Source organism: Oncorhynchus keta, unplaced genomic scaffold, assembly GCF_023373465.1.
Source record: "Oncorhynchus keta strain PuntledgeMale-10-30-2019 unplaced genomic scaffold, Oket_V2 Un_scaffold_17242_pilon_pilon, whole genome shotgun sequence".
NCBI classification, from domain to species: Eukaryota; Metazoa; Chordata; class Actinopteri; order Salmoniformes; family Salmonidae; genus Oncorhynchus; species Oncorhynchus keta.
Genome location: NW_026290817.1, coordinates 155,676 through 169,451, shown reverse-complemented (window position 1 = coordinate 169,451; position 13,776 = coordinate 155,676). Strand labels below are relative to the sequence as shown.

At 42.5% G+C, this 13,776-nt stretch overlaps 2 protein-coding genes across 3 annotated transcripts in view; both read right to left on the bottom strand.

The window, feature by feature from the left end:
* Positions 1-2,715: 2,715 nt before the first annotated feature.
* Positions 2,716-3,879, bottom strand: LOC127927672 (uncharacterized). Of its 2 annotated transcripts, none has more exons than XM_052514294.1 (2): positions 3,476-3,879; positions 2,716-3,379 (listed from the first exon to the last, which is right to left on the bottom strand). In XM_052514294.1, the coding sequence occupies exons 1-2, from the start codon at positions 3,877-3,879 to the stop codon at positions 2,716-2,718; spliced, it is 1,068 nt and encodes a 355-aa protein (XP_052370254.1). The 2 variants fall into 2 exon arrangements, with proteins under 2 accessions (XP_052370254.1, XP_052370257.1); XM_052514297.1 differs by having other exon boundaries at positions 3,572-3,879.
* A 634-nt stretch (positions 3,880-4,513) lies between these two features.
* Positions 4,514-13,776, bottom strand: part of slc35f3b (solute carrier family 35 member F3b) — a 114,185-nt gene continuing 104,922 nt past the window's right edge. The window contains 4 exon segments of the mRNA XM_052514293.1: positions 4,514-4,756; positions 5,295-5,384; positions 9,387-9,579; positions 13,013-13,138. Of these exon segments, the coding sequence (XP_052370253.1) occupies positions 4,518-4,756; positions 5,295-5,384; positions 9,387-9,579; positions 13,013-13,138 (648 nt within the window). The 3' untranslated portion in view covers positions 4,514-4,517.

The following is a 13,776-nucleotide window of genomic DNA, read 5'->3' as shown; positions in this document are numbered from 1 at the left end:
CCTATCTAATAGAGGACAATATGGACCCATTATCTTACTGATTATACCTATCTAATAGAGGACAATATGGACCCATTATCTTACTGATTATACCTATCTAATATAGGACAATATGGACCCATTATCTTACTGATTATACCTATCTAATAGAGGACAATATGGACCCATTATCTTACTGATTATACCTATCTAATAGAGGACAATATGGACTCATTATCTTACTGATTATACCTATCTAATAGAGGACAATATGGACTCATTATCTTACTGATTATACCTATCTAATATAGGACAATATGGACCCATTATCTTACTGATTATACCTATCTAATAGAGGACAATATGGACCCATTATCTTACTGATTATACCTATCTAATAGAGGACAATATGGACTCATTATCTTACTGATTATACCTATCTAATAGAGGACAATATGGACTCATTATCTTACTGATTATACCTATCTAATAGAGGACAATATGGACCCATTATCCTACTGACTATACCTATCTAATAGAGGACAATATGGACCCATTATCTTACTGATTATACCTATCTAATATAGGACAATATGGACCCATTATCTTACTGATTATACCTATCTAATATAGGACAATATGGACCCATTATCTTACTGATTATACCTATCTAATAGAGGACAATATGGACCCATTATCTTACTGATTATACCTATCTAATATAGGACAATATGGACCCATTATCTTACTGATTATACCTATCTAATAGAGGACAATATGGACCCATTATCTTACTGATTATACCTATCTAATAGAGGACAATATGGACTCATTATCTTACTGATTATACCTATCTAATAGAGGACAATATGGACCCATTATCTTACTGATTATACCTATCTAATAGAGGACAATATGGACCCATTATCTTACTGATTATACCTATCTAATAGAGGACAATATGGACCCATTATCTTACTGATTATACCTATCTAATAGAGGACAATATGGACCCATTATCCTACTGACTATACCTATCTAATAGAGGACAATATGGACCCATTATCTTACTGATTATACCTATCTAATAGAGGACAATATGGACCCATTATCTTACTGATTATACCTATCTAATAGAGGACAACATGGACCCATTATCTTACTGATTATACCTATCTAATAGAGGACAATATGGACCCATTATCTTAATGATTATACCTATCCAATAGAGGACAATATGGACCCATTATCTTACTGATTATACCTATCTAATAGAGGACAATATGGACCCATTATCTTACTGATTATACCTATCTAATAGAGGACAATATGGACTCATTATCTTACTGATTATACCTATCTAATAGAGGACAATATGGACCCATTATCTTACTGATTATACCTATCTAATAGAGGACAATATGGACCCATTATCTTACTGATTATACCTATCTAATAGAGGACAATATGGACCCATTATCTTACTGATTATACCTATCTAATAGAGGACAATATGGACCCATTATCCTACTGACTATACCTATCTAATAGAGGACAATATGGACCCATTATCTTACTGATTATACCTATCTAATAGAGGACAATATGGACCCATTATCTTACTGATTATACCTATCTAATAGAGGACAACATGGACCCATTATCTTACTGATTATACCTATCTAATAGAGGACAATATGGACCCATTATCTTAATGATTATACCTATCCAATAGAGGACAATATGGACCCGTTATCTTACTGATTATACCTATCTAATAGAGGACAATATGGACCCATTATCTTACTGATTATACCTATCTAATAGAGGACAATATGGACCCGTTATCTTACTGATTATACCTATCTAATAGAGGACAATATGGACTCATTACCTTACTGATTATACCTATCTAATAGAGGACAATATGGACTCATTATCTTACTGATTATACCTATCTAATAGAGGACAATATGGACTCATTACCTTACTGATTATACCTATCTAATAGAGGACAATATGGACCCATTATCTTACTGATTATACCTATCTAATAGAGGACAATATGGACCCATTATCTTACTGATTATACCTATCTAATAGAGGACAATATGGACTCATTATCTTACTGATTATACCTATCTAATAGAGGACAATATGGACTCATTATCTTACTGAGTATACCTATCTAATAGAGGACAATATGGACCCATTATCCTACTGACTATACCTATCTAATAGAGGACAATATGGACTCATTATCTTACTGATTATACCTATCTAATAGAGGACAATATGGACCCATTATCTTACTGATTATACCTATCTAATAGAGGACAATATGGACCCATTATCCTACTGACTATACCTATCTAATAGAGGACAATATGGACCCATTATCTTACTGATTATACCTATCTAATATAGGACAATATGGACCCATTATCTTACTGATTATACCTATCTAATAGAGGACAACATGGACCCATTATCTTACTGATTATACCTATCTAATAGAGGACAATATGGACCCATTATCTTACTGATTATACCTATCTAATAGAGGACAATATGGACCCATTATCTTACTGATTATACCTATCTAATAGAGGACAATATGGACCCATTATCTTACTGATTATACCTATCTAATATAGGACAATATGGACCCATTATCTTACTGATTATACCTATCTAATCTTTTCAGATCTACATGAACTGCCAAAGTAGTAGGGGCTAGGGTTTAGGGGCTAGCGTCTGTTTGGAATTGGGCTGTGGATATCTACAGTGCACTAAAGGCAGGTCTTTGCCATGATGTTGACATCTGAGGGACAACAGGGACATGCCCACCAGAACTCCGTCTCTCCTGGTTCTCTTCTTCTCTGGACCTTGAAGGTTGATAGGAACATGATGTTGACACCTGAGGGACAACAGGGACATGCCCACCAGAACTCCGTCTCTCCTGGTTCTCTTCTTCTCTGGACCTTGAAGGTTGATAGGAACATGATGTTGACACCTGAGGGACAACAGGGACATGCCCACCAGAACTCCGTCTCTCCTGGTTCTCTTCTTCTCTGGACCTTGAAGGTTGATAGGAACATGAGGTTGACACCTGAGGGACAACAGGGACATGCCCACCAGAACTCCGTCTCTCCTGGTTCTCTTCTTCTCTGGACCTTGAAGGTTGATAGGAACATGATGTTGACATCTGAGGGACAACAGGGACATGCCCACCAGAACTCCGTCTCTCCTGGTTCTCTTCTTCTCTGGACCTTGAAGGTTGATAGGAACATGAGGTTGACACCTGAGGGACAACAGGGACATGCCCACCAGAACTCCGTCTCTCCTGGTTCTCTTCTTCTCTGGACCTTGAAGGTTGATAGGAACATGATGTTGACATCTGAGGGACAACAGGGACATGCCCACCAGTACTCCGTCTCTCCTGGTTCTCTTCTTCTCTGGACCTTGAAGGTTGATAGGAACATGATGTTGACACCTGAGGGACAACAGGGACATGCCCACCAGAACTCCGTCTCTCCTGGTTCTCTTCTTCTCTGGACCTTGAAGGTTGATAGGAACATGATGTTGACACCTGAGGGACAACAGGGACATGCCCACCAGAACTCCGTCTCTCCTGGTTCTCTTCTTCTCTGGACCTTGAAGGTTGATAGGAACATGATGTTGACACCTGAGGGACAACAGGGACATGCCCACCAGAACTCCGTCTCTCCTGGTTCTCTTCTTCTCTGGACCTTGAAGGTTGATAGGAACATGAGGTTGACACCTGAGGGACAACAGGGACATGCCCACCAGAACTCCGTCTCTCCTGGTTCTCTTCTTCTCTGGACCTTGAAGGTTGATAGGAACATGATGTTGACACCTGAGGGACAACAGGGACATGCCCACCAGAACTCCGTCTCTCCTGGTTCTCTTCTTCTCTGGACCTTGAAGGTTGATGGGATCATGATGTTAAAGCCAGAAAGCCCATCATCAGTCTGACAAAAACTGACAAAAACATGTAACTATTATTAGTCTGTCAATCTATCCTTGTCTTTTGAAAAGCAAAGGCAACTTCGCAAGTCTTCCCAGGCATGATGTAAATACCTGTATCAGTCCAATGGAATGACCTTGAGGTATTGCTAAATGACGTGAGCCCATGCACCAACTCTGATGACTTCTAAAATGGTGGAGGTCAAGTAGGAAATAATTGTTTGTTGATTGTGAAATGAACAAACATTGATATCAGTGCTTTTTGCAGTGAAATGAAAAGGTATTGAACAGACCCAGACGGACTGACAGACCAACAGAAAGGTTTCCAGGCAGAAACTCGTGAGAGGGAAGGGGAAAGAGAGAGGGCGGAGGGCAGAGGTCGACCATGCAGGTCATCATGGCAATCAAGTGTCCAAGGTGTGTGTGTGTGTCTGTACACTGTATGTGTGTCTGTATCTGTCCATCTGTCCATTCATCCATTCGTGTGCGTGTTTGCCTCTGCCTGTCTGTTTCAGTGTGTCCGTCCATCCCTCCACATTAAACAGTGGTCAGTGTGTAAAGGTAGACATGGAGGGCCTTGCTCTCCTGCTCCAGTTGAGGCTGGAGCCGGGCCCTGCCTCCTCCTCGGCTGGTTCCTCCCGTTTACTCTGCAGCTTAGCATGGAGCTGGATGAAGCACTGGTCCCAGTCCTCTGGAAGCAGTAACATCAGGAAGCCCAGGCAGATGATCAACACGGCGATCAGACGCACTGCGTTGAAGTGGATCTCACATGTGTACAGGTCAACCACTGGAACACAACATAACAAGGGTTTATATTACCTCAAACTTAATGATCAGGCCTTCATAACGTAACGCTGACAGAAGTGACATAACATTAACACAAACAGGTCCCCAACACAACACATCAATCTGAATCAACACTAGGGGAGTTGGGGGAAGTTGAGTCAAAGGGGGAAGTTGAGACACCCTTGTTTCACTTGGGGTAAGTTGTGCCAAGAGATGGACAAGCTATGTTTTCAAAACTGTAATGTTTTCATGAATTCTGATTATTTCCAGGGAAATAGGAAAGTTAACCAGGGAGGCCGGCATTCAATTTCATCGCGGATTATAGGCATTGCGGCTTTTAAAAGCAATTTCCCGATTGAACTGGCAGATGCAGCGTTTACCGTGAATGGGATCTCTGTGAATGCGGTAACATTACCTTTAAAAACCACAACTCCTAGAATTGAATCCCGGCCTGAGTTAAGGTTGTTCCATTGGATGGGATAAATATCTGGAGAAAAGGACAAGGACACAGTAGAGTTGGAGAAGGAGCAGAGACTTACTGGCATTGACAGGGACACTCAGGACGATGCCCAGAGAGATTAATGTGGGGTACGTGATGGCAATGCCAAAGTTCACCAGGATATTGAAAGCTGTGGAGGAGAAAAAGTTAAACTTTACTTATTTACTACAACTATTTCACTCACAGTCAAAAAGAGAAACTAGTCAGCAACTTTTCAATAGAGCTCAATTCATTGGGTGGGCGGGAGGGGGGTTTGTATCAGTCTCCACAGTGGTAGAGGGTTGTATCAGTCTCCACACTGGTTGAGGTTTGTATCAGTCTCCACACTGGTTGAGGTTTGCATCAGTCTCCACACTGGTTGCAGGTTTGTATCAGTCTCTACACTGGTAGAGGGTTGTATCAGTCTCTACACTGGTAGAGGGTTGTATCAGTCTCTACACTGGTAGAGGGTTGTATCAGTCTCTACACTGGTAGAGGTTTGTATCAGTCTCTACACTGGTTGAGGGTTGTATCAGTCTCTACACTGGTTGAGGTTTGTATCAGTCTCTACACTGGTTGAGGGTTGTATCAGTCTCTACACTGGTTGAGGTTTGTATCAGCCTCCACACTGGTTGAGGTTTGTATCAGTCTCCACACTGGTTGAGGTTTATATCAGTCTCCACACTGGTTGAGGTTTGTATCAGTCTCCACACTGGTTGCAGGTTTGTATCAGTCTCTACACTGGTAGAGGGTTGTATCAGTCTCTACACTGGTTGAGGGTTGTATCAGTCTCTACACTGGTAGAGGGTTGTATCAGTCTCTACACTGGTAGAGGGCTCTATCAGTCTCTACACTGGTTGCAGGTGTGCATCAGTCTCCACACTGGTTGCATGTTTGCATCAGCCTCCACACTGGTAGAGGGTTGTATCAGTCTCCACACTGGTTGAGGTTTGTATCAGTCTCTACACTGGTTGAGGTTTGCATCAGTCTCCACACTGGTTGAGGTATGTATCAGTCTCCACACTGGTTGAGGTTTGCATCAGTCTCCACACTGGTTGAGGTTTGTATCAGTCTCTACACTGGTTGAGGTTTGCATCACTCTCCACACTGGTTGAGGTTTGTATCAGTCTATACACTGTTTGTGGTTTGCATCAGTCTCCACACTGGTTGAGGGTTGTATCAGTCTCTACACTGGTAGAGGGTTGTATCAGTCTCCACACTGGTTGAGGGTTGTATCAGTCTCTACACTGGTTGAGGTTTGTATCAGTCTCTACACTGGTAGAGGTTTGTGTCAGTCTCTACACTGGTTGAGGGTTGTATCAGTCTCTACACTGGTAGAGGTTTGTATCAGTCTCTACACTGGTAGAGGGTTGTATCAGTCTCTACACTGGTTGAGGTTTGCATCACTCTCCACACTGGTTGAGGTTTGTATCAGTCTATACACTGTTTGTGGTTTGCATCAGTCTCCACACTGGTTGAGGGTTGTATCAGTCTCTACACTGGTAGAGGGTTGTATCAGTCTCCACACTGGTTGAGGGTTGTATCAGTCTCTACACTGGTTGAGGTTTGTATCAGTCTCTACACTGGTAGAGGTTTGTGTCAGTCTCTACACTGGTTGAGGGTTGTATCAGTCTCTACACTGGTAGAGGTTTGTATCAGTCTCTACACTGGTAGAGGGTTGTATCAGTCTCTACACTGGTAGAGTCTCCTGAACCCTCCTGTCTCAGCCTCCAGTATTTATGCTGCAGTAGTTTGTGTCGGGGGGCTAGGGTCAGTTTGTTATATCTGGAGTACTTCTCCTGTCCTATTCGGTGTCCTGTGTGAATCTAAGTGTGCGTTCTCTAATTCTCTCCTTCTTTCTTTCTCTCTCTCGGAGGACCTGAGCCCTAGGACCATGCCCCAGGACTACCTGACATGATGGCTCCTCGCTGTCCCCAGTCCACCTGGCCATGCTGCTGCTCCAGTTTCAACTGTTCTGCCTTACTATTATTTGACCATGCTGGTAATTTATGAACATTTGAACATCTTGGCCATGTTCTGTTATAATCTCCACCCGGCACAGCCAGAAGAGGACTGGCCACCCCACATATGCTCTCTCTAATTCTCTCTTTCTTTCTCTCTCTCTCTCGGAGGACCTGAGCCCAAGGACCGTGCCCCAGGACGACCTGACATGATGACTCCTTGCTGTCCCCAGTCCACCTGACTGTGCTGCTGCTCCAGTTTCAACTGTTCTGCCTTGTTATTATTCGACCATGCTGGTCATTTATGAACATTTGAACATCTTGGCCATGTTCTGTTATAATCTCCACCCGGCACACCCAGAAGAGGACTGGCCACCCCACATAGCCTGGTTCCTCTCTAGGTTTCTTCCTTGGTTTTGGCCTTTCTAGGGAGTTTTTCCTAGCCACCGTGCTTCTACACCTGCATTGCTTGCTGTTTGGGGTTTTAGGCTGGGTTTCTGTACAGCACTTTGAGATATAAGCTGATGTACGAAGGGCTATATAAATCAAATTTGATTGATTGATGGATAGAGGGTTGTATCAGTCTCTACACTGGTTGAGGTTTGCATCAGTCTCCACACTGGTTGAGGTTTGCATCAGTCTCTACACTGGTTGATGTTTGCATCAGTCTCCACACTGGTTGAGGTTTGCATCAGTCTCCACACTGGTTGAGGTTTGCATCAGTCTCTACACTGGTTGAGGTTTGCATCAGTCTCTACACTGGTTGAGGTTTGCATCAGTCTCTACACTGGTTGAGGTTTGCATCAGTCTCTACACTGGTTGAGGTTTGCATCAGTCTCCACACTGGTTGAGGTTTGCATCAGTCTCCACACTGGTTGAGGTTTGCATCAGTCTCTACCCACTGGTTGATGTTTGCATCAGTCTCCACACTGGTTGAGGTTTGCATCAGTCTCCACACTGGTTGAGGTTTGCATCGGTCTCTACACTGGTTGAGGTTTGCATCAGTCTCTACACTGGTTGAGGTTTGCATCAGTCTCTACACTGGTTGAGGTTTGCATCAGTCTCTACACTGGTTGAGGTTTGCATCGGTCTCTACACTGGTTGAGGTTTGCATCAGTCTCTACACTGGTTGAGGTTTGCATCGGTCTCTACACTGGTTGAGGTTTGCATCAGTCTCTACACTGGTTGAGGTTTGCATCAGTCTCTACACTGGTTGAGGTTTGCATCAGTCTCTACACTGGTTGAGGTTTGCATCAGTCTCTACACTGGTTGAGGTTTGCATCAGTCTCTACACTGGTTGAGGTTTGCATCAGTCTCCACACTGGTTGAGGTTTGTATCAGTCTCTACACTGGTTGAGGTTTGCATCAGTCTCTACACTGGTTGAGGTTTGCATCAGTCTCCACACTGGTTGAGGTTTGCATCGGTCTCTACACTGGTTGAGGTTTGCATCAGTCTCTACACTGGTTGAGGTTTGCATCAGTCTCTACACTGGTTGAGGTTTGCATCAGTCTCTACACTGGTTGAGGTTTGCATCGGTCTCTACACTGGTTGAGGTTTGCATCAGTCTCTACACTGGTTGAGGTTTGCATAGGTCTCTACACTGGTTGAGGTTTGCATCAGTCTCTACACTGGTTCAGGTTTGCATCAGTCTCTACACTGGTTGAGGTTTGCATCAGTCTCTACACTGGTTGAGGTTTGCATCAGTCTCTACACTGGTTGAGGTTTGCATCAGTCTCTACACTGGTTGAGGTTTGCATCAGTCTCTACACTGGTAGAGGTTTGCATCAGTCTCTACACTGGTTGAGGTTTGCATCAGTCTCTACACTGGTAGAGGTTTGTATCAGTCTCTACACTGGTTGAGGTTTGCATCAGTCTCTACACTGGTTGAGGTTTGTATCAGTCTCTACACTGGTTGAGGTTTGCATCAGTCTCTACACTGGTTGAGGTTTGTATCAGTCTCTACACTGGTTGAGGTTTGCATCAGTCTCCACACTGGTTGAGGTTTGCATCAGTCTCTACACTGGTTGAGGTTTGCATCAGTCTCTACACTGGTTGAGGTTTGTATCAGTCTCTACACTGGTTGAGGTTTGCATCAGTCTCTACACTGGTTGAGGTTTGCATCAGTCTCTACACTGGTAGAGGTTTGCATCAGTCTCCACACTGAACGTAATCTCCAGAAGGCAGTGCTTACCAAAGAGCAGGCCTGCTACCCCACAGAGGTATAACCAGGGGATGTCCTCAAGAGAACCAAAGTATTCCACATGGGTGAAGTACAGGATGACTGGCACAAAGCTGATGAACACAAAATTAGCCCCGCCGACGATCGTCAGAAAGAGCGCTGCCTCCCCAAACTTGGCACTGCCCAGGACCATTTTAAAGAGCACCTGTGGAGAGAGAGAGAGAGAAAGAGAGAGACAAATAGGATCAAATCAAATTGTATTTGTCACATGCGCCAATTACAACAGGTGTAGAACTTACCGTTAAATGCTTACTTACAAGCCCTTAACCAACAATGCTGTTGGAGAAATAGAGTTAAGAAAACATTTACTAAATAAACTACATTTAAAAAAAAATATTAAATCAAAAAGTAACACAAGAAAATGACATAACAATAAGGAAGGTATATACAGGGGGTACAGGTTAGTCGAGGTCATTTGTAAAGTGACTATGCATAGATAATAAACAGCGAGTAAAAACAAAGAGGGGACCGTGATCCAGGGGGAGAGGGAAAGGGATAGAGGAGAGTGATAGGAGGGAGGGAGTTGATGCATCAGGTATTGTAGGTACCTCATACATTCACCCCCTTTTCCGCCCCCCTTAACGAGAACATGCGGGCAGACCAAAGAGAGAGGGTGTACCTGCCAACCGTCTCCCTGGCCTGGCCCTCTGCCACCGCTGTCTGTTGACCACATTAGGCCATTGTGACAGAGGGGCAGGAGATGCCACAGAGCAGCTATATTATAGAACAGGAGACACCACAGAACAGCCATATTATAGAACAGGAGACACCACAGAACAGCCATATTATAGAACAGGAGACACCACAGAACAGCCATATTATAGAACAGGAGACACCACAGAACAGCCATATTATAGAACAGGAGACACCACAGAACAGCTATAATATAGAACAGGAGACACCACAGAACAGCTATATTATAGAACAGGAGACACCACAGAACAGCCATATTATAGAACAGGAGACACCACAGAACAGCTATATTATAGAACAGGAGATACCACAGAACAGCTATATTATAGAACAGGAGACACCACAGAACAGCTATATTATAGAACAGGAGACACCACAGAACAGCTATATTATAGAACAGGAGACACCACAGAACAGCCATATTATAGAACAGGAGACACCACAGAATAGCTATATTATAGAATAGGAGACACCACAGAACAGCCATATTATAGAACAGGAGACACCACAGAACAGCCATATTATAGAACAGGAGACACCACAGAACAGCCATATTATAGAACAGGAGACACCACAGAACAGCCATATTATAGAACAGGAGACACCACAGAACAGCTATAATATAGAACAGGAGACACCACAGAACAGCTATATTATAGAACAGGAGACACCACAGAACAGCCATATTATAGAACAGGAGACACCACAGAACAGCTATATTATAGAACAGGAGATACCACAGAACAGCTATATTATAGAACAGGAGACACCACAGAACAGCTATATTATAGAACAGGAGACACCACAGAACAGCCATATTATAGAACAGGAGACACCACAGAACAGCTATATTATAGAACAGGAGATACCACAGAACAGCTATATTATAGAACAGGAGACACCACAGAACAGCTATATTATAGAACAGGAGACACCACAGAACAGCTATATTATAGAACAGGAGACACCACAGAACAGCTATATTATAGAACAGGAGACACCACAGAACAGCTATATTATAGAACAGGAGACACCACAGAACAGCCATATTATAGAACAGGAGACACCACAGAACAGCTATATTATAGAACAGGAGATACCACAGAACAGCTATATTATAGAACAGGAGACACCACAGAACAGCTATATTATAGAACAGGAGACACCACAGAACAGCTATATTATAGAACAGGAGACACCACAGAACAGCTATATTATAGAACAGGAGACACCACAGAACAGCTATATTATAGAACAGGAGACACCACAGAACAGCCATATTATAGAACAGGAGACACCACAGAACAGCCATAATATAGAACAGGAGACACCACAGAACAGCCATATTATATACCCATCAACCCCTCTTTGTGTCTGTCTGTCCTCCACGGGCAGTCACCAGTGTTTCCTAAACTGGGTACTAGGGACCCTAAGGGGTGCACGTCTGTCTGTCTGTCTGTCTGTCTGTCTGTCTGTCTGTCTGTCTGTCTGTCTGTCTGTCTGTCTGTCTGTCTGTCTGTCTGTCTGTCTGTCTGTCTGTCTGTCTGTCTGTCTGTCTGTCTGTCTGTCTATATGTCTATCTGTCCAACTTGGCTATATATTTGGCCATCATACTGACACTGAACGTCAGGTTCTGGAGGCCTATCAATGCACAAACACCAAACTACATACCCCACACATCCATCCATCTGTCCATTCAGAATCTATAAGGATCTGCCTGTCACAGTCTGAACATCTGCAGGTCTATCAAATGAAACACCAAATTACGTCCCGTTTAACCCAGCCCAGATGTTTTAGAATGCTTCATAGTATTTCATAATATCTAATCTAGTCTCCTGTTACCTGATTATATAAGGAACACATCTAAGGAGACTCATGAGCCAGTCCCTGTATGCACAAAGACTCCTTACATGAGACCTAACATTGCTCCTAATCTGTATTTCATAAAGGAGGATGTTTGCGTGATTTTTTCTTTGAAACGTTTTGAGGACATCTTCATCTCACTGAAGGAGGAAAGAAAAATGGAGACACATAAAAGGTCTCAGAACTGACACACCCCTTTCAATCACAAAGAATAACCATGTATTCATTCCTTTCAATCACAAAGAATAACCATGTATTCATTCATTTCAATCACAAAGAATAACCATGTATTTATTCATTTCAACCACAAATAATAACCATGTATTCATTCCTTTCAATCACAAAGAATAACCATGTATTCATTCCTTTCAATCACAAAGAATAACCATGTATTCATTCCTTTCAATCACAAAGAATAACCATGTATTCATTCCTTTCAATCACAAAGAATAACCATGTATTCATTCCTTTCAATCACAAAGAATAACCATGTATTCATTCCTTTCAATCACAAAGAATAACCATGTATTTATTCATTTCAACCACAAATAATAACCATGTATTCATTCCTTTCAACCACAAAGAATAACCATGTATTCATTCCTTTCAATCACAAAGAATAACCATGTATTCATTCCTTTCAACCACAAAGAATAACCATGTATTCATTCATTTCAATCACAAAGAATAACCATGTATTCATTCCTTTCAACCACAAAGAATAACCATGTATTCATTCATTTCAACCACAAAGAATAACCATGTATTAATTCCTTTCAATCACAAAGAATAACCATGTATTTATTCATTTCAATCACAAATAATAACCATGTATTCATTCATTTCAATCACAAAGAATAACCATGTATTCATTCCTTTCAACCACAAAGAATGAGGTGTTCCTTTGATTCTGTCTTTTTAGAGAAGACTGTACCATGTCTCACAGTTAAGCAAACAAATGTGTCCTGTGTGTGAGAATGTGTGTGTGTGTTTGTGTGTTTGTTCATAGAGTAGAGAAGTACCTTGTAGAGTGCAGACATAGAAGCGGAGGCCACAACGAAGGTGATCCCCATGACAGAGTGGCTGTGGAAGCCGTCAGCGTAGGTCATCATCACGATGCCAGCGATGGCAAAGATGGCCGCCACGATCTGCACAGGGAAAGGTGGGGAGGACATATTACAATATATACCACTTAGCAGGTGTTTTTAAAGGAGTGGGGCACTGCTTACATTTTATTGGATAGGATAGTGTAGAAGGAGGAAGGGGAGGGTTGAACCGGGATGTGGACATGAAGCTACTGTATGGTCAGGGTAAAGGTTGAATTCTTTCACTTTGAATTCAAGCTGGATTTATTCATAGTGTGAAAGCACAAGTATCTCAACTGCAGTTCAATCTACCATAAATACATTTTACTGCTTAGAAAGAAGAGTCACTGTTGACTTGACACACCAGGATCCACTTCTGATGCACTTTTACACTGGTCTGAGATCAGATCATCAAACAGTAAGTACTGAATGTGTCCCAAATGGCACCCTATTCCTCTGGGCCCTGGTCACAAGTAGTGCACTATAAAGGGAATATGGTGTAATTTGGGACACAGCCTAAGACAGGTAGTAAAACCTGGAGCAGCCTTGAGCCCAGCCAGGATGGTAAGTTACTGTCGGAGACCTTACAGTAGCACTGAACAGATTCACGCCCCAATGGCCTTGTGTGTGTCAGAGTGACAGAGCTTGTGTTTGTGCGTGTGTATATGTTTGTCCCTGACTTTCACTTTCCCCTCCCTTTC

Bases quoted from the DNA above. Each gene is read 5' to 3' on its own strand.
- LOC127927672 (XM_052514294.1), bottom strand. From the start codon at position 3,879: ATGTCCCTGTTGTCCCTCAGGTGTCAACATCATGTTCCTATCAACCTT. The intron at 3,380-3,475 runs GTGTCAACATCA...GTTGTCCCTCAG, and splicing joins ATGTCCCTGTTGTCCCTCAG to ATGTCAACATCATGTTCCTA.